The sequence below is a fragment of the Mauremys mutica genome, chromosome 2, assembly GCF_020497125.1.
Source record: "Mauremys mutica isolate MM-2020 ecotype Southern chromosome 2, ASM2049712v1, whole genome shotgun sequence".
Classification (NCBI taxonomy): Eukaryota; Metazoa; Chordata; order Testudines; family Geoemydidae; genus Mauremys; species Mauremys mutica.
This window is the reverse complement of record NC_059073.1, coordinates 256,209,776-256,229,409: the sequence shown is the minus strand read 5'-3', so window position 1 is coordinate 256,229,409 and position 19,634 is coordinate 256,209,776. Positions and strand designations below refer to the sequence as shown.

The window sequence follows — 19,634 nt, the reverse complement described above, 5'->3', positions numbered from 1 at the left end:
GAGTAAGAATAAATAAACAGCAAGCAAGAAACAATCCTCTTCCTTCTGGATCTGCAGACCCAGATATCTTGGGTGGTTCAATCAGCTATGTATCTGTCACTATTTATATCCACTCTGGTCCGCATTATCTAATCATCTATTGAATTGCTTCATATTTCAGTAGAACTGATAGTGTTGTTGTGATGGCATTTCCAAATCGCATCTTCTTCCAAGGGGCAGCCCTTTAAAACCAACTTCTCTATTGTTCAGGGTGCTGTTGTGACCACTCACCCCATTCGCCTCAGATCACTTATCAGCTATATGGTTTTATTGTTAAAAGGAGACATACTTAGTCAAGACAATAAAGTAAGAGCACAACAAATGGAACTACAGCCATTATTCCACATTAGCCATTTCATTTATTATTGAACCACACACAATTATGTTTTGCTATTAAAATAAGTTGACATAATGCTAGGGAAAATTTCAAAGCCCACAGCAGAAGCTTATTCTGAAGAAATGTTTAGTGGTTAGTGCATGGGGAAAAAAAAGAAGAAAACAAGAGGCACAGATTCCTCATCGTTTGAGGATTTTATTCATACAATTGTATTTCATGATAACTTATGCACGAGTGCATATCTGCATCTGATATTTATAAATATACACCATCCTCTTAATTTTATAATTCCTTCTAATAATCCCTTATAAGGCTCCAAAAGTTACAGACTTATTGTCAGACCATCTTGTAACCTTTACCCGTGTGAGTTTCCTGACTAGTCCCAGTGAAGTCAATGGGTCTATTCACTTGAGTAAGGTTTGCAGAATATGGACCTTATTCCATCCATTTGTTTGGATTCATATTGTATCATAGAGAAAAGCTAAAACTGAAGTTTAAATAAAACCCCAGAGTGACATTTACTATCTGCAAATACTTTATTTCTAGTAAAGCACCAACCAAATATAGTTCTGGTCTTTTGCAAAGGAATATTTGAAAATGAAGCTCCAAACAGGTGGTTCTACTATAAGCTGACATCGCTATCCCTTTCTGCTAGTAAAAGAGCATTACCATTCTACTCTCAACCACAAGAAGTTAATGGAAATAAGCCTACATAAGAAATAAATTGTGCAAGTTATATATGGTTTGATTGATTGACCTTATCAAATGTATGATGGTTTAATGATCGTTTGCAATCCACATTTACCTGACTGTGATAATTTGGGAAACCTTTGGCCCAGCTTGTATAGTAGACACCGCTTCCATCTGTCCATAGGAATGTGTACTCAGAATTTATATCATTCAGTCCAATCCAGATATCAGTTGAAGCATCCTTCAAGTGGGTGATGAGGAAGGCTGAAGGAAAACAAACATTTTTACAAGTGAAGCATGGAGACACCAGAATATCCAGAGCTAGAATCATAGTTATAAAATATAAACAAGATTGTTTTAATGGATTTATCACTTTAGACCAGCAACTTCATAGCTGAGATGGTTTCCCTGGCAGTTAAATCAGAAGTCGGGTGTGTCTAGCTATCATTTTCCCTAAGCCTGATTCTGCATATTTAATCAATTTGAATGATACTTATGCATGTGCACAGTCTGATTTCATGTGGTTTTGGATTTTAAAAACACAATCTATCACAGGACAAACTCCAAGTTTCAAATATTAGTATTACAACACTTGCAACACCAGTCTATCTGCTACTAATTCCTCCAATGCTCAGACTTCGAAAAAGGCAACTTAGGAAAGCCACTGATACATGCACACAAATGTTATCAAAATTACATTTTTCCCAGCTAACTTAAGTGTCCATTAATTATTAGTTTTAAGCAAAAGTAGCAGGCTCTATTATAAAAACTGAAGCTTTAAATCTTTAACTTGTATGTTAGGAGATTAGCTGATATCTCATCTAATACAAAAATGCCTATCCAAGGGGTGGGCAAACTATGGCTCAAGAGCCACATCCGGTCTGCCAGATATTTTAATCCAGCCCTTGAGCTCCTGACGGAGAGCAGGTTTTGGGGCTTGCCCTGCTCTGAGTGGCTCCTGGAAGCAGCAGCATGTTCCCCCTCTGGCTCCTCTGCATAGGGGCAGCCAGGGGGCTCCACACGCTGCTGCCCCAGCTCCAAGTGCGGGCCCCGCAGCTCCCATTGGCTGGGAACCACGGCCAATGGGAGCTGCCTGGCCGCACCTCCGCATAGGATCTGGAGTGGGGACATGCTGCTGCTTCTGGGAACTGCTTGAGATAAGCACCATCTGGAGCCTCAGTCCCAGCCTGGAGCACCCTCCAACACCCTCATCCCCAGTCCCACCCCAGAGCCCGCACCCCCAGCCAGAGCCCTCATGCCCTCCCCAACCCCCAATTTCATGAGCATTCATGGCCCGCCATACAATTTCCATACCCAGATGTGTCCCTTGGGCCAAAAAGCTTGCCCACCCCTGGACTATATATTGCACCTTGCACTTCTTCACTTGGTATGGAAGCCAGGTTTCCTTCCAAATTTATACAAGCTGTTCGTGCAGCATGCCACGTCAGTCTCTCATTTTCACTGGAGCCGAATATTTTGAAACACTGAAAAAGAAAAGTATGCTGAAGGCTGTAATTTGATGCCATTTTGCATCAAAAACATTTGAAATGAACAAGATCAATTTCTGGCATTGTACAGGAGGTCAGACTAGATGATCTAATGGTCTCTTCCGGTCTTAAAAATCTATGAATCTACAAAAAGAAAATATGCACACTGGAGAACTAACATAAAAGCTCCTTTCCTTTAGCATCCAGTGAGAAACTTAACTGATTAGTGGTTAGGAGAACAGAATATGGCTGTAAGATAACAAAAAGGAAGCATATAATAAAAGAGGAGGAAAAGCTTTTATCTTATCAGTTAAAGGACTAAAGATAAAGAAATACTCTCTGGCTTGTTAAAAATGGTGAGGTAAATATACATATTAGCAGTGAACAAACAAAATAAATTTGATCCTGGCTCTAAATAACCCTCCTCATCCAACAGGAAGATTCCAGTACAAAGCGGGGGAAGAGGAGAGGAAGGGGAGGAGAGGGGTAAAAGCACGATGAAAGAAAATAATTTCCCATTCTTGCAGTCCCAGTATGGAAGAATCTAACCTGAACATTTTAAGTAAAAGTTAATTTTTTCGCCCACTTTTTGTATTTCTTCTATCAACCTTTTTCAACCAATGGTAAAGTATTTGTACTATTGGTGCATTTTTCTGACAGGGAATGTGGATAATACATTTTGAATGTCTCATGGAACAGTAACCTGTAGCCTTCTGTGCAATCTCTGTTCATTTGAGCATTTCAGGCCATAACATACAGGGTAGTAACAGTAAGTTCTTCCTACAGTGCTGACACCTTTGTATTCAAAGAATTTTTAGTTGGTATAAATGTGACTTTGAGTTTGCTAGGATGATACAGCTGCAGCTCCACCACTAGAAGGCAATGTTCTCACATGCTGCTGCTGCTAACACCTTGTAGGTGATCGTTCACCACAGTGAACTCTGTACAGTTTCACTGTCTCTTGGATGATCTGGAACCAGCATCTTAGAGAACAAGGCAAGAGAGGGTGGGAGGGTGTGAATATAAAGTTGCACTACATTTGTCTCACAGTGGAGAGACAAAAAGTACTTGCATAAATATCTGCTTTTTGTGCATCAGTGGGCAATTCCAAATCAATGTACACTCATTCCAGAAGGCATGCATTTATATTCTGCAATTCTGAATACATCCTTTTGGGAAAGAGGGAGCTTTGTACAGACTTGTGGATTTTTTTCTTCTAATTCATTCTAGCTGAGAAGCAGCTTTACATTCTCGGTTCATGCTGACAGCTGGCACTTTTGCTCACTGAACATGCATAAAAGCAAGTATAAATTACAGACAAAACAGCACACATTTGGTTAGCGATACAATCTTTTTACAATTGAGCATTTGCAAAGTAATTGCAGGAATGGGGCCTAAGCCATTTAAAACCTATAGCAACTCTCAAACTCATTTCTTAGATTATTTAAATATGGATATAATGTCACCAGAATGGCCTGATCAGCTAATCAGAACACAACTTCAGATCATCTAAACCCATACTACAATAATAAAAGACAAAAATATAAATTTTTGTTCGGTTCCTTTGCAAATAAAATGTATGGAAGATGTTTGCTACTATACCTTGTTATTAAACAAAAACCAATTTTGAGGGCATCCCCCTAGAGGTGCAGGTGATGTGGGAGCAACTGTTGAACGAGTAATATTACTGAGCCTTTCACAGATGAAGCCGCTTGGAGCACCACAGTTCAGATCATTCCACATACCTGGAGCATATTAAATATGGAAAGTAAATTACTGGACAAGATGAAGACTGGAATGAAAATCTACCCCTTCTTCTGGTGATTACAGTATAGAAAGTACAGTTAGTTGGGATTTTCCTCCTGCAACATTTAGGGTTCAGACACCTTAGGGGAAGAACAGGGGATATGAATCCCAAAGAATAAACAATTGAATCAGCTTGTTGTATACAATGTTATTGTGTTATAAAAAATATATCAAGGAAGGTCATTTATGAAAGCTTGTAATGTTCTGAACTTGATTGTCACTGTGAGATATGTATACAAGTTATGGTTATGCATGTATGCATATGGGGGGAGAGAGAGAGAGAAAATTGTAATTGTAACTTTGGTGCAACTTCACCTCCACCTCACCACAAGGCGGTGAAACAATCAGACAGGGAGGGGCAGATAAGAATATTCCAAGTACCTAACATTGTACAACCAGGAAAAGGCAAATGGTGGGCCATTAAAGTTAATGGGACAACACTGAAACAGCTTGAAACGGAAAAGAAATCGCCAGTTTTGGAAAACTAAGAAAGGAGGGAATTTCCCCTACTGTGAATCACCATAATCTGAGAGAAAACTGAAAAAAAAAAGAAAACAAACAAAGAAACACCTGCTAACTCTATAAGAAGGGAAGGGATTTGAAGTGAAAGGTATCCAGAAACTGAGGAGCAGGCCTTTAAGTGGGAAGCTGTATGTGAAATGCTGGATCCACTTTATGACAGGGGGACTGCTGGGAAACTCTTCAAAGACAAAAGGTAACTTGTACTAGAAAAGGGAATGTATCTAATTAGAAAGCGTAATGCCTACGGTTGCATCTTTATGTGTATTTTCTGTGTAATTTGTATGCGTTGCTCCCCTTACTCGTTCATCTTTGAATCTGTGATTTTTCTATTAAGTATGTTTTTGTTTATGTTTCTCCCAAGCAGGTCTCCGTTGTACAAAATGTCTGGAGCGTGTGTATGAAAGTGAACTGATAACGGGGAGTGGGCTGTTTTTCACACCTTCAGGGGTGACGAACCAAAAGGGAAAAGTCCGAGTGTCTGGTAGTCAAGAACTCAGGAAGGACGGATTTAGGAAGACTCTGGACCAGTAGGGCTGTTGGTGACACTCTGCAAGGAGTGACTAGGCTGGTGGAAGCCAGGGTGAGACCTTTATGCTGGAGGACTGGTTTCAGGGCCCTGAGCCATAACAGCATAGTATTAAGGCCCCTAATTTACAAGGCAGGGTGGTGAGAGAGCCACTTACTGATCTGGGTGGTCCCCAAAATGTCACAGCTCCCAGGAAAATTTTGTTGGAAAAGAAAGATTGTTTTCATAATTTCCATGGACAATTTCAAGTGTTTGTGGAAAAAAAACCCTACATGTGTAATATTTCATCTGAACACCTACCCGTTCTCCTCTATAGGCCAGGCTTCCTGGTCAGACGACGTCTCCTGCTGAGAGGGGAAAGTGCACCATGCAGTTGCATGGCCCAGGTGGATCAGCAGAGATGAAGTCTGGCTGGGGGCACAGCCCATAAAGAAGAATAAGGACATGAGACTCCCCAACTACAGTGCTCAGGTGGCATCTCAGTGACATTCAGAATCAAAAGAGTTCGGTTTTCAGACACACACACACATCTTTTTTTTAAGTTTGAGTGTTCACTTTTTGATGAAAAATCCAAATTTTCTATGAAAATAGACCCTTTTTTGCAAAAAATGTCGTATAATTGAAACCCTAATTTTCCACTGAAAAACAATTTTCAAGGACATTTTTTACTAGCCCTAACAGAAAGGTGTTAAAGAGTCTCCATGTATGACATACAACTGGATTAAAGACAATCTTCATAAACAGGAGTTACTTCATACACAGTCCTCCTGTTTCCCATAATAAAAAGAAGTTACCTTTCGTAACTGTTTTTCTCCTAAAGTGTTTGCCTCCACACAGCCACACCACTAATGTCCTATGCTTGGGATAGTGATCTTGGAACTTTTTTGAAGCAGTATCAGTTAGTGCTTACCCCACAAGCCCCTCTCTCATTCTATAGCCAAACTTATGCAGTGGCTATATGTAAACAAATTCCTATAGGGGAACACCTGTTTATCAGGGAGTTGCTTTGTACAGCTAGCCGGTACTCAAGAACAGAGCAGATCAAAAAGGAATGGAGGGAAAAAAAAGGAGGGAAGTGGGTTAAGTGAGCAAACAGTACTAAACTATGACTGAAAAATGTCAAAAAAAGCTTATAAAGTTTGATATGTGAGTTAAAGCTGCCTCTTGAGGTGATTTAATACATTAAACCATCATTTATATGCATACAAAGATAGAGCTGCAGTGGCATATAAATCATTTTCTACTATAGAACTACAGTAGGTTAACTACTCTTGCAATTTGTTTTAGTATGTTATCTCTATCACTCTAAGAGTCTTATATGATCCCCCTGCCATAATATCTGAGCACCTCACAACTTTTAATGTATTTATCCTCGCAAGACAGGGAAGTAGTAGTATTATTCTCATCTCTATTTTACATATGAGGGACTGAGGTGCAGAGAGACTACATGACTTGAATATATTAGATATCAATTCTCCTCCCCCATCTTCTGTATTATAAAATATTTATAAATTGTTATTATTATGTGATCGTAGTATGTACAGGTCCCAACTAAGGTAGTGGCCCTATTTTGTTAGGGACTACACAAATACCTGGTCAGAGACTGTTCCTGTCCTGAAAAGCTAATGCTCTAAATAGATCTGACAAACTGTAGGAGAGATAAAATGTTATTGTCTCTGTTTTCTGATAGAAACTGAGGCAGAGAGTTTAACTGATTTGCCCTGGTCACACAGAAAGTTTCTGGTAAAGCCAGGAATCGAACCACGTCTCTTGAGTCCCAGTACACTGCCATGCACAAAGAGTGACTTTTTTTTAAAAGTGTCTCAACTGTCTTAGTGTGATTTGTGCTCCACAGTCATTTAGCTACTGTTGAAAATCTCACTCAGTATCAACCTATTTAATACAATAAATTACTTTACATGAAATATGTGTATCACACACACTTCTATGTCACACACTGCAGAGCTGTTACGACACTGAAATATTACTATACTCACCTGTTTGTGTATACATGACCACACAGTTTTCATCATTATTTGAAAAGTTAGGTTCATTTGGAGCCCAGGCTACATAGTTTACTGGGGTTCCATCGATCCAGCTAAAAGAAACAATGTAGCAGTAGTTACTGGATAGATCCATTTTTATTTTTTACGGCCGCATTAATCATTTGATTTTACATTACAAAAATTCTAGCTCAACAACAAAAAGTCAGCTTGGTGAACATGCCTTTTGTAGTAGGAAGAGAGTCTGAGACATAAGCCCTTGTATCAGATGCCTGATAGGAAGCCAGAAGCCTGGGCTAAAGTAGTGGTCAAAGTTTTGCTGATATAAAGCAAAGCCAGGCTGTGAGCAAGAGACAGGTCTGCTCACAGAATCTAGCAAGAACAGGGCAGATATTTCAGAAACACACACATTCCTAAGAAGTGCTAGGCACAGAACGCTCACACAAACACTTTCCAGAAGGGTGGTACCAGAACACCCCATACCAAGTATGGTACAAATACTCCCCTCCAAAGATAACGAGAACATACTGACCCCTCCTAAAGATAAGGTCAGGATGACAGTGTGATGGATAGAGATGTTTTGATTCAACCAACATGTACGAGGTAATAGGTGGTAACAACCCACGTCAGGGAGCAGTAACTATGTCAGAGGGGCAGTACATAACTTGTTTGTATTGGGGTATAAAATGAAGTCTCAGAGGGAGTGTCTTTGGCTGGCTTAGGGGATAATGGAAAATCTCACCATTAACTGAGCTAGTCCATTGCAACGGGCACACATGTGTTAGTTTACCTGTAACTATTGAACAAGGGCATTAGGGCTATGTTTCATTGACAATAAACCTGACCAAGTGCCTTCACAACTCACTACAAACTGAGTCTGTGGTTATTGGGCAGCTCAATCGAGGTTTGCTGTGCCAACTATCTGCGCAGAGCTGGGACAGCACACAGAGAACATCTAACATCTAACAACAGCTTTCTGTGTGACTTTCATTCGTATTAATGGAAATCATATGACCAAAGTCCTGGAGCTCAAGTAGAGAATATTCTCTTGGTTTTTATCATTTACATTAGCCCCGTGTTCACAATAACTACATTCATTTAAAGTATAACAGCTCGGTGTTAAACGAATATCATATGTACCTTATTTAGATAGATATACTAATACATTTCATATTGATACATTCTATTTCCCCACCTGCATATTTTCTCAGAGTTCATGGATCACAACACATCACTAAAATAGCTAGCTGAGATAATTACTTGCCTGTAATTGTTGTTCTCTGGACATATACATCTCTGTAGGTTGTTGGGTCAGGGCCCCTACATGTGAATTTAGTGGAAGATTCCTCAACTCAAAGGTCTAATACATTGGCCCCAAGCAGGTCTAGAATGACAGTCTCCAGTAGAGGGCATCTCAGACACCCTCACTGTATGCATGATGCTCTCAGCAATGCCACAATCACTTCTTATCTTAGAGGCTGGTGAAATACTCCCAAAATAAAAGCCAATTAAAAATGAAAAAAAGTCTCAGCTCTCTGGGGAGGAGATGGGCAAGTAATCTGCCAAGGCTGCCTATCAGCAGAGAGCATCAGCTACAAGTGAGCAATCTGTATCTTTTCTTCAAAGATACCCAGCTCAGAACATTCCCAGTTTTGGAGCCAACACAACTCTCTGGATGTCTCTACAAGTAAAATTCTAATAGGAAATGCAACACACAATGCATAACTGTAAACATACTGTTTCTTGTCAGCGACACTTCCAGAGCCATAGAGGAAGAAACAGTATGCAAGAAACTGAGAGAACTATTATAACTGACAAGTAGCAGCATATCACCAAGCAAGGAGGAGAGTGAAACACAGAATGGGAGAAGAATAGACTGTGGCAAACAGATTTCCAGTAAGTAATTTGTGCAGACAGTGGGTGTATGAAGCAGTAGCTCCAGAAGGCAGGACTGCCACTGGAGCTACAGTCCATTAGATGGACTTCCATTAAAGCTAATGAAAGTCATACAAACAAAGCCATCTGCACAAATGAGGCACCCTGAGTAGTGGAGCGAGTGGCTGAAGATGAGGCTGAGGGGCTGTGATTCATAAGCAAATGTCCCAGTAGATGGCACCATAACACTTTCTCTCTCGGTCCATGGCCATAGATGGAAAAAGAAAGATGTAGGAAAAGACAGACCTTGGGAGTAGAGAATGACCTCTTGGATCCCCATTGACATGGGAAAATATAATTCACCGACACTTTGGGGAGAAATTCAGGGGCTGTCCATACAATCACTGAGGAATTTTGTAAGAAAATGAATAAGTCAACAAAGTCTGTAGCTTATTCACTCTAGATGTTGAAATCGCTGCCACCAGAAAATAACCTACTAGGTAAGGAATGTGAACTCACAGGTATTAAGTTTTGTCTCTGATGGCTCACAGTGAACTCTGGAGCTGAAGCTGGCATGCTAATATATAGGGAAACGATGTCAACATGGGGAAAAGACATTCTGCACAGCATGGGTGTTGCATGGCTCTGGCATTTGGGGAGGCTGACCCAGGTGCTGGAAACTCCCCCGGTACCTGGACCATGGTCTCACCTCCTGCTCCACCCCAGCTTGACCTCCTCCCCCGAGGCCTCACCCATACTCCACCCCTGGCTCCGCTCATACTCGGCCCCCTCACCTGCAGCTTGCTGTGTCATTCCACACGCCCAAGACCTATCCCACATGCTGAGTCCCTCTCCTCCTCATCTCTTCTCCCAGAAAGGCGTCCCTGCCCGCCGGTCACCGAGTCCCTCCCTGCCTCCACCCCTTCCCCCAAAGACCCCCCCGCCCATTGCTCACTGAGTCTCTCTATCCCCCTTCCACAAGACCCCCACTGCCCACCGCTCGCTTCATTGTTCCACTCCGCGGAGGAGGGGAGGGATTCAGTGAGCGGTTGGCACCTCAGGGTAGGGGGATGGAGGAGAGGAGGGACTTGACGAGTGGTGGGTGCCTCGGGGGAGAGGTACAGCAGGGGGAGGAAGAGGTGGAACACAGGCAGGGCCACAGGATAAAAGTGGGAGGAGGCCTTGGGGCAGAGTACAGGCAGGGCCACCACAGCTTTCAAAGACAGCAAGTTGACGGCTGCGCTGCAGGGGAGGCTTAGCCTCCCCTGGCCTATTATATCTGCCATCTATGCTGCACAGGTTTTGAATAAAAGGAGATGAGCCCCAGCACTGTTGACTATGCCAGAAGCACAAGACCTGAGAATTAGTCAGTGTACAGGTGAAAATCTGAAACTAAAAAAAAAAAAATTTCAGCGAAGTAAGGAAACAAACACCAAAGCCTAAAGAACATGTAGGGTCAGAGAAACCACATGATGAAGCACCGTGGATGTGAGGTTAAGAGTGCCAGTTGAGATCACAGGAGAGACCCATAATCAACCATGGCCAGAAAAGATCTGACTCTTTGAGAAGTAAGAAGGAGTGATGCAAAAGGCTCACTGCTGAGAACTAACTGATTAAAATTTGGAACTGAGTTCTGCACAGGGGTACAGCTCCAAGAGTGGGGATTAGCTAAGATGGGTATCTTTGCAGAAACAATTTTGCAAATCAAACAAAATTGCTGAACTTTTAAATATTTTTGTCTATCCACTAACAACTTCTCTGGTCTATAACAACGTCTATAAAATACATGTTTTTATTTATTTTCTAAATAAAAAAATTATATTCTGGAAATATTGCGTCAAGATTGAGACCCAAACAAGTTTTACCCCCACCCCCTTTGAAAATGAAACTGTAATAGCCCCTTTAGGGACAGCTTTGCTAAGTACAATACTTGTACTACGTTCTACAAGTCTGACGTTCATTGTTTACTTACCTAAACTTTTTATCAAGGCTCACACGTAAACCAATATAAAGAGAGTCCCCAAAGTCATTATAGAAGCTCTAAAACAAAAATAAAATTTTAATTAAATGTAACGAAATAGCTGTAATTCTGGTTTAGTGCCTATTGTACAGCATGCATAGTCAGCAATGATTTGTTAACTTGCTGATGGTGGAGGCACTTTGCCATATTATGGATTATATCTGAAGACTACAAGTCCTTCACCTGATTGCCAATATTAAAGTAAAAAAGAAAAGTAGAGCAGGATGAAAATGAAACAGAGGAAAAGCTGCGAGGATATAGGAAAACTTACCTGGCTGGCAAATTTTAAAATGAAGCAAAAGATTCAAACATTTTGGAAGAGTTTAGGAGAGTTCTCATAAGTGCTGGTTGAAAATTTTCCATCACAATATTTTTATTGTTATTGTCATAGAATGTTTTTTTCTACAATATGGAAAGTTTTGCGGGGGAAAAATCACCATCAAAAAATGCCCAGGTTTCAATTTAAATAACCCAACTCTTTTTATCTTTTAGATTTTCAACAAAAATATCAAAGAACATTGTTGACAAACATAAAAAATACTTTGTTTTGCTGAAAAAACTAATTTCCCAGCCAACTCTAATTCTCAGTTAAAAGCCTTTAAAATGGTAAATCCATGGCTCACCACCTCCTTCTCTACCTCACCACAATTTATGTTGCAAAATAGCAGAGAAAAAACCTTTCAGAACAAGACCATGACTCCATGATTTTATATGGAATGAGGTTTCAGCAGCTCCCTTGTATCCCATGGTTGTACCACTTCGAAATTTTCACATGTGCTGACAGCTCAGTAACTCAATGTCAGATTTTTGCATGCCTGATTTAGTCAAAATTCTATTGAGTTTAACAAAGGAACAGCTCTAGAAGTTAGCAACAGTTAGTTTGCATTGTATTTCACTTCTTGTAAAGAAGCTGAGGACTTATCCACACTTGGAACTATACCAAGATAAATGTTTCAGAGTACTTATTTCAGTACATTTCCAAGTACAAACAAGCCCTGACCCTTGCTAGATGTTACCTTCAGGGCCTGACAAGGTGGTGCAGATATATGGCATGACAGTACACTCTCTCCAATGTTTCAGAAGCAGATTGTGAGAAGTGTTTCAGTGTGCTGCACTGAATTACTCATTTCTGAAGTAGTAAATATGTTTCTTACATATCTCCACAGAAACTTTCTTTTACTTTCACCCTCAATGACAACAAGATCTCCAGAATTCTTCTTGCAATACTCTTGGGCTTTTTCCATAGGCAAAGTTTCATGGCTGAAGTAGTACACCTTGTCCTCATATATAATCCATCCATCTTCACTGACTTTATATGTATATTCTGCAAGATACATAATGAAGGCACATATACAGTGTCTCTACAACAGGTTAGAATCATTATATGGTAACATTTTTCTGGCAACAGGAAATACAAAACCTACCAAATGTGGTACTTGGTTCAGGTTTTAATGTTGCTCCTGTAAAATAAAATAAAATCTGAATGTGTTATATATCTCACGCATGTTCTGTCAATGAGATTTATTAATACTGTAATTATAATTTTAATGTGGAATAAGAAAATAAACCCCAGCTTTATTTAATACATTTTCCATGTACTGACCTACAATTAATAAGAATATATGACAATGTTTAATAGTCAACAAAATATCATTTTAGGCCCAATCAATGGTTAAACTTAAAGAACATATTCATGTCCTCAAAGTATTGGATTTCAGATATCGATAATAAGGAGTATAGACCATAAGCTACTTTAAAATGTGTGTCCTAAAATATGTTTCAGGTGGTGAAATGAAATGGTGATCAATATGAAAATATGCAGGTGGGGAAATAGAATGTATCAATATGAAATGGTGTCTTCCATTTAGAGTGAAATAAATAGTGTTTTGATGTCCTTAAGCACACACTAGGTTTCAATATCTTTTCACTGAAACACTTTCCATCAATCTGGAAGCTGCAACAGCTAATAGATGTTAGCATTCAGAATCCTCCCAGCCCCTTAACAGAGCCAAGAGTTTTTCACTAAATTGGCTCTATCAGCTGGATGACCCTGCTATCTTGTGGTCTCTTCATCAGGCCAAGAAGAGCGAGTGAAGTAATGGTCATAGTCATAATGGAAGGGAGCCTTTTGAGCATCTGTATGTCTAAATTTAATTCAGAGGTTTGAATTACCACCTCCCACTTCGTACCCACTGTGTTACATTGCTCTGTTTGCATGAAGCCTTATGAACAGTCCATGAAACCGACTCGACTGTTTTTGTTTAATATTCTAATTTAAAGAAGGAAATCATCCTACCTTTTTTTATTTGACAAATCCAGTCTCCTAAATTTTCACAGAACATATCGTTCCACTGCATGTCAGTGTATCCATTGAACATTGCACATTTTTCATTTCCGTCATAATTATTGGGTTCTCCATCTGCCCAGTTTTCATAGTTTACCTTTGGTAGAAACACAACTCGGTAACTATTTTCCTTTCAAAGAAGAACAATGGTTGTGCTCTGCAAGGGCAGATGGACCCAGTTTGATTTCAGCTCTTAAATCTTGCACCCATTGAGACAGTAAAGGCTGGGACTATTAGGGAAACAGCATACTCAGCCCTTGCCAGGTGAAGGAGGAACACTGTGTGACTTTTCCACCTGATTTACAAGCTACATTAACGAACTGAAGAAGTTGTGCCTAGCCCCTGTCAACAAAGATACCAGTCATGACATGGGCTATAAAGATTGAGCAATGTGGGACAATGGCCTAGTTTTACTACTGTTGGGATCGGGGGGAGGGGGATTTGTCTCTTTGGTTGATTCAACCCAAGATTAACATTGGGCGGTATAGTTCCAGTTTAGGTTTTGCTGATTCCAGTCTATTAAAAAAGTGAAAGGTAACAAAATATTAGTTCGACCTGTAATATAAAATGATTTATAACAGTAAGCAAAAAGATTAAGACAAAGAGACTTGTACAACTGTTTTCTTTAAACAAACAGAACCAATTAGGGAGTCTCCAGTCTTTTGACAATGTTACAAAAATTGTTTTAGTAACAAATTCAGATGTTGCTAGGATGAAATAAAGTATCCATGAGTGGAGCCAATGTGTTTTAATTGGCTCATTTTGCTGGAATAAGGTTGCCATGACTTTTGGGCATTCCTTTTTACCATTTTTGTTGGCACCTTTCTTCTTATATGCGGGGGTCACCATAGCCACACAGTCATCTCCAGACTAGACTACTCAAATGTACTCTATTTAGGGCTACCACGAAAGGTACTTGGAACATAAGAATGGCCACACTGGGTCAGACCAATGGTCTGTAGAGCCCAGTATCCTGTTTTCTGACAATGGCCAGTACCAGGTGCTTCAGAGGGAATGAACAGAGCAAGGCAATTATTGAGTGATACATCCCCTGTTGTTCAGTCCCAATTTCTAGCAGTTGGAGAAGGCATAGGGATACCAGAGCATGAGTTTGTGTCCCCGACCATCTTGGCTAATAGCCATTAATGAACCTATCCTCCAAAGCAATTTGATTTCAGCATCCCCTTTCTGGGTTTGATACCACTCAGTATATGGAAAACTAGGCTGTTCACAGCAGTCCTTCCAGGACCCATTATTAACCCAGACAAACAACTTAAAAACAGAGGCAATCCTGGGATGTCTCAGAAAGTATCCAGCCAAGCCCAGCTCTCAAAACAGTTCAGCCACAGTCCCCAGCACGCACTGGGACTTTGGTGCAGTGATTTTCGGCCTTTTGCCTGTAACGGTCTTGCTTTGCTGGAGCTTGGCCATTTCTGTTCCATTGTCACCACAAGAGCCAGGGGGCAAACATCATCTGACCACATTCCATCTGTTTGTACAGCCTCTAGCACTACCTAATAAAATAATAATAATAATAGTGAGGGTTGGAGGAGTGACAGGAAAGATAATGCATAGAATGGAGTGGGGAGGAGGCTGACACGTGCACCCTGGGGGAGCAATGCCACACCCCAGGAGGACCTTTCTGCAAAGCAGGGAAAGGAAAGAAGCTAGAGGTGAGAAAACCTTGTTATTCCAGCATCCTATCACATCTGCCTCTGGGGGTAGTGCAGGATTGTTCCCTATTGAGTATTTTCAAGTGCTTTCTCATCTGGCTGAAAGCACCCCAAGCAATAGGGCTCTTGCCCCTTCCCAAATGTGACCTCTTCAGTGACGCAAAATCTTGTACTTTGTACCAGACCCCCCCCTCCCCCTCCATCTGCAAACTAAGACACTGAATATTCTCTAAAAGGCCCTGAATATTAGACATCAACTATTGCAAAGAATCCAAGTTCTGCATCTGCTCCAGCTGGTAGGTTTGGAAATCTCTTCATGGCCCTGGCAAACTTTTAGATTTTCCAAAGCAGTAAGAAATCTTTCAGTGCTTATGCAAAGAAAATAATGCTTGAAGTGAGCTGTTTAAAGCTACTAAATTATGCAGCTACAATAATCAGGCGCAGCTCTAGGCACCAGCAAAGCAAGCAGGTCCTTGGGGCAGCCCATTTGCAGGGGTGGCAGCCGGCAAAGATCCAGCCTGGGAGCTGAGAACCAACAGGGGGCCCTGGGAGCTGTAGTTCCTTGGTTAGCTCCCTGCCTATAGAGCCAGCCCTGGAGCAGGGAAAGAGCTACATTTCCCAGCATTCCCTTGGTGGCTCTCAACAGGAAAGGGAGTGGGAGGCAGTTTGGTAGCTGAAACCTCATGCTGCAGCTTGCTGTGAATGGAGAGCTCACTGCTAGAGTGAGGTGGCACTGTGAATGGGGAACAAGTGTGCCCAAGGAGAAGATGACTTTGGCCCAGATAGCCCCTTCAGAAGACATCCCCAGAATGGATTAGGGATACTGGTGTGACCTCACCTTGCAGCCCCCAAAGAAAGAATTGGGTGGACTAAATGGACAGTGCCCCTCTCTATCTGAAGCCTAGCAAGGGAGGTATGTGGATCCCACTAGAATTTAAAATGAAAAGTAAGGGAGGGGAGGTTCTACTGGACCTGGGCAGCTTTAGATACAGTACCAGGCACGTAGGAGGATTTCCACTTCTGAGCCATGGAAGCATAAATTTACTTTTCCTTTCCAGATTTAGCTAATATTCAGAAAGGGAATCTAGCACCTGCCTTCCAGATTTGAACACCTCAAAATTCAGGAGTGCTCAAGCTCAATTTGGGCAGCTGTTACTTCATTTCTCCCAATTCAAATATACTGATCCACTGTAATTTGCTGTAGAAAAAGTAGGATAAAATTGAGCAAGAAATGCTTCCCAGAAGTTTTTAGGACTGCAATTGCTATTTTCAACAGCCATTGCCTTTTTTTTTTTTAAGTTTTATTTGTTTAAAAGGAAGACAGTGATATTGCTTTGGCAAATTCCCCATAGAAAGAAAGAGTGAAACAAAAGAATAATAAAGGCACCTCAACTTTTCCTCATTTATGGAGGTCAATCTTATAATATGCATCCAGATATCCTCCAATCACACAAGCTGAAAATTGTTCCACTTTGCTGCAGTTCTGTAACCATATGGGAACCAATCCTGTCTGTGTTCTGTGCACATCCAAAATTCCTGCTGAATGATCTGCCCTGGGAGCAAGTTACCAGTGACCCAGGGCTGGAGGGGAAGGAGGGTGCGGGGGAGGGGGAAGCCCAGGGCTGGGGCGGCAGGGGGTGCAGGTGGAGGGGGCAGAGCCCAGGGATGGGGCAGCAGGGGGGTGCAGGGGGGGAGCCCAGGGCAGGGGTGGGGGCAGCCAAAATTTTTTTTGCTTGGGATGGCAAAAAACCTAGAGCCAGCCCTGACAATAGTGATGATCATTGATCAACTTCCACTGTAAAAAATCCTGCAAAGGTGAGTAACAGATGTATTGCCTCATGTAAATGCTGTTGTGGGCTCACACAGGGTAGCTTAAGATGGAAGGAGGACAGAAGCAGAAATAGGTTGAGTAAAGACTGCATAAAAACAATAGGATAAATTCAGAAAGCCAACTCTGGTGCAAAACAATTAATTACTCACTGGAGAGCCATCACTCCAAGTAAACCCTCCGTCAGGATCAAAGGCACTCATACCCATCCAGTATGATTGATAGTAATGAGCTCTTTCCCTAAAATATTATATATGAATAGAGAGAGAGAGGACAGTATATAAATCAAAGCATGCATATCATTATACACAAAACATTTTAGGACTTGCAACATGTCTATACGTTTGAATGTTTCCTATTCAATATCTCTAAAATGCACTAAGACATAAGAAATATTTTGCTTCCCTAACACGATAATTTAAATTGCTTACTTAATTTCCAGCATCCCCAGAAAAATATACTGGGACTGCACATGGCAGTAGGTCGAGTCCTACAATTCTTTGCAGGAAAGGCCCCAACTGCTGAGTTACCACCCACAGTGACACAGTAGTAAATGCAAATTAATGCCATAATACTGCAAAGAACTTAAGCATGTGAGTATGGGACTACTCACTTTCACATGCTTAAAGTTAAGCATGTGTGTATAATACTATGCCAGATCAGAGCCTTAAATGACATGCACACATACAAGGCTTGGCACAGTCTATGCCTAAATATTTTTTCTTAGTCTCTCTATTGTTTTTTTGCCTTTATTAAGTAAGAAAAGATCCTTGTGCAATATGAACTACTCTTTTATTTAAAAATGGTTCATCCATTTATTTAATTACAGACAGGCCCAAAATATAAACTAACTCATTGAACTAGATCTGAATGAAATTTTTCTAATGAAAAATATTTTGTGTGAATAAATGGCCTCGTTTAAAATAAAAAATTGTGAAAAAAAAACATTTTTTTCAAAACTTTCCATTTATTCAACAAAATTAGAAAAAACAAAACCAAGAAAACGATCCCATTCATTCTACCTTCCTCCAGGTCTCTCTTTTTCCTTCCCCTTTCCCTTTTTTCAGTGGCAAAAAAATTAAAAAGTTGGAAAGAGGAGAAAAAAGGTAATGGAAAGAAAGAATAGAAGTGGGTAAGAGAGGGCAGGAAAACAAAAGCCAAAAAAAATGAGAAAATGAATTTTTTTTCCAAAATGAACTTTTTGAAACCAATTTTTTAAATAATTTTCATGAAAAAAATCAAATAAATGAAAAATTGTTCCAAACCTGTGGAATGTAAAGGTATTTGAAATTTTTAATCTCATTCTTTTTGTTGTCGTTGTTCATTTTGAATCGGCTCTACACTGCATCTATTTCCTACAGATCACTGTCACATTCCATGTCTTTTAGACATCTCATCCTGGATGACTCATCATCTGCATAAGCTCAACCTGGGTAAAAATGCAGGGTTCCAAATTTTCAGCAGCACCCTAGAATGCCACTCTTGTTGATGACACCATCCTCCTCCCTGTAAGCAGGGCCACAACCTGAACATCATCTGTGACACCTTCCTTTTTTCCTCCCTCAACATCCAGGCCATAACAAAGCCTATTGCTTCCTACAGAACTTTATTTAAAAATCCCTTCCTATCTATCATAATGACGAAATCCAAGTTCAGGTCTTAACTACAGCTCACTATTGTAACTCTTTCCTCACCAATTGTTTTGATACCCACCTTGTTCCTCTCCACTCACAATGTTCTTCCAAAATCATCTCTTCCACTGCTCCCTCTTTGAATCCATCAACTCCTAGCACCCCATAGATCTGTATAGCAAATCTAACCAATTTTCCTCACTCTCAAGGGCCTACATCACTTAGCCCCAGAGTGCACATCTGAGTCTGCCTTTTTGGCATTACCTATCCCCTCTGTTCCACCAGACACACCAACGTTGATTCCCCCATATTTTCCTTATCTCTCATTCTGTTTCAAGGCTGCGCTGACACATGGAAACACCTCTCAATGCTGTTTGCATACCCACCCCCTATCCTCATTCAAATCCCTTCTAAAACCTTATGTATGCAATCTCACATACATAGAAAATTAGTATGAAACTCTGAGAATAAAAATTAGAAAAAAATCAGAACCACAAAGATGTACAGATGTTTAAACTGAGTAACTGCATGATCTTACTAAAACACTTTCACCCTTTATTTAATCACCCTCACTCATTGTATCATATCTGAAGTCAAGACTGTAAGATCTCCAAAGGCAGGGTCCTGTCTTTCACTGTCACCTCCCTACCATATTCTTGGGTATGGTCAATAAATAATAAACAATAATAATAAAAATATATGTCTGCTGTTCGGATATATTGTTATACTATCTTCAGTTAACTCTGGACCAACTTTTAGAAACTCCCAAATGACACTCAGAAATCTGCACAGATCAGAAATCTGATGCCCAAACATTTTGTTTAATGTGAAGTTCAAATGATGCCAAAGCCCA

At 40.6% G+C, this 19,634-nt stretch overlaps 1 protein-coding gene across 1 annotated transcript in view; it reads right to left on the bottom strand.

Moving 5' to 3' along the window:
- The window catches only part of LOC123364410 (macrophage mannose receptor 1-like), a 60,109-nt gene that overhangs the window by 16,945 nt on the left and 23,530 nt on the right, over window positions 1-19,634 (bottom strand). Inside the window, exons 14-22 of the mRNA XM_045006533.1 lie at window positions 17,303-17,390; window positions 13,602-13,746; window positions 12,730-12,765; window positions 12,460-12,629; window positions 11,258-11,325; window positions 7,405-7,505; window positions 4,156-4,298; window positions 2,436-2,550; window positions 1,182-1,330 (exon numbers count right to left, since the gene is read on the bottom strand). Of these exons, the coding sequence (XP_044862468.1) occupies window positions 1,182-1,330; window positions 2,436-2,550; window positions 4,156-4,298; window positions 7,405-7,505; window positions 11,258-11,325; window positions 12,460-12,629; window positions 12,730-12,765; window positions 13,602-13,746; window positions 17,303-17,390 (1,015 nt within the window). The remainder of the gene's footprint in view (window positions 1-1,181; window positions 1,331-2,435; window positions 2,551-4,155; window positions 4,299-7,404; window positions 7,506-11,257; window positions 11,326-12,459; window positions 12,630-12,729; window positions 12,766-13,601; window positions 13,747-17,302; window positions 17,391-19,634) is intronic.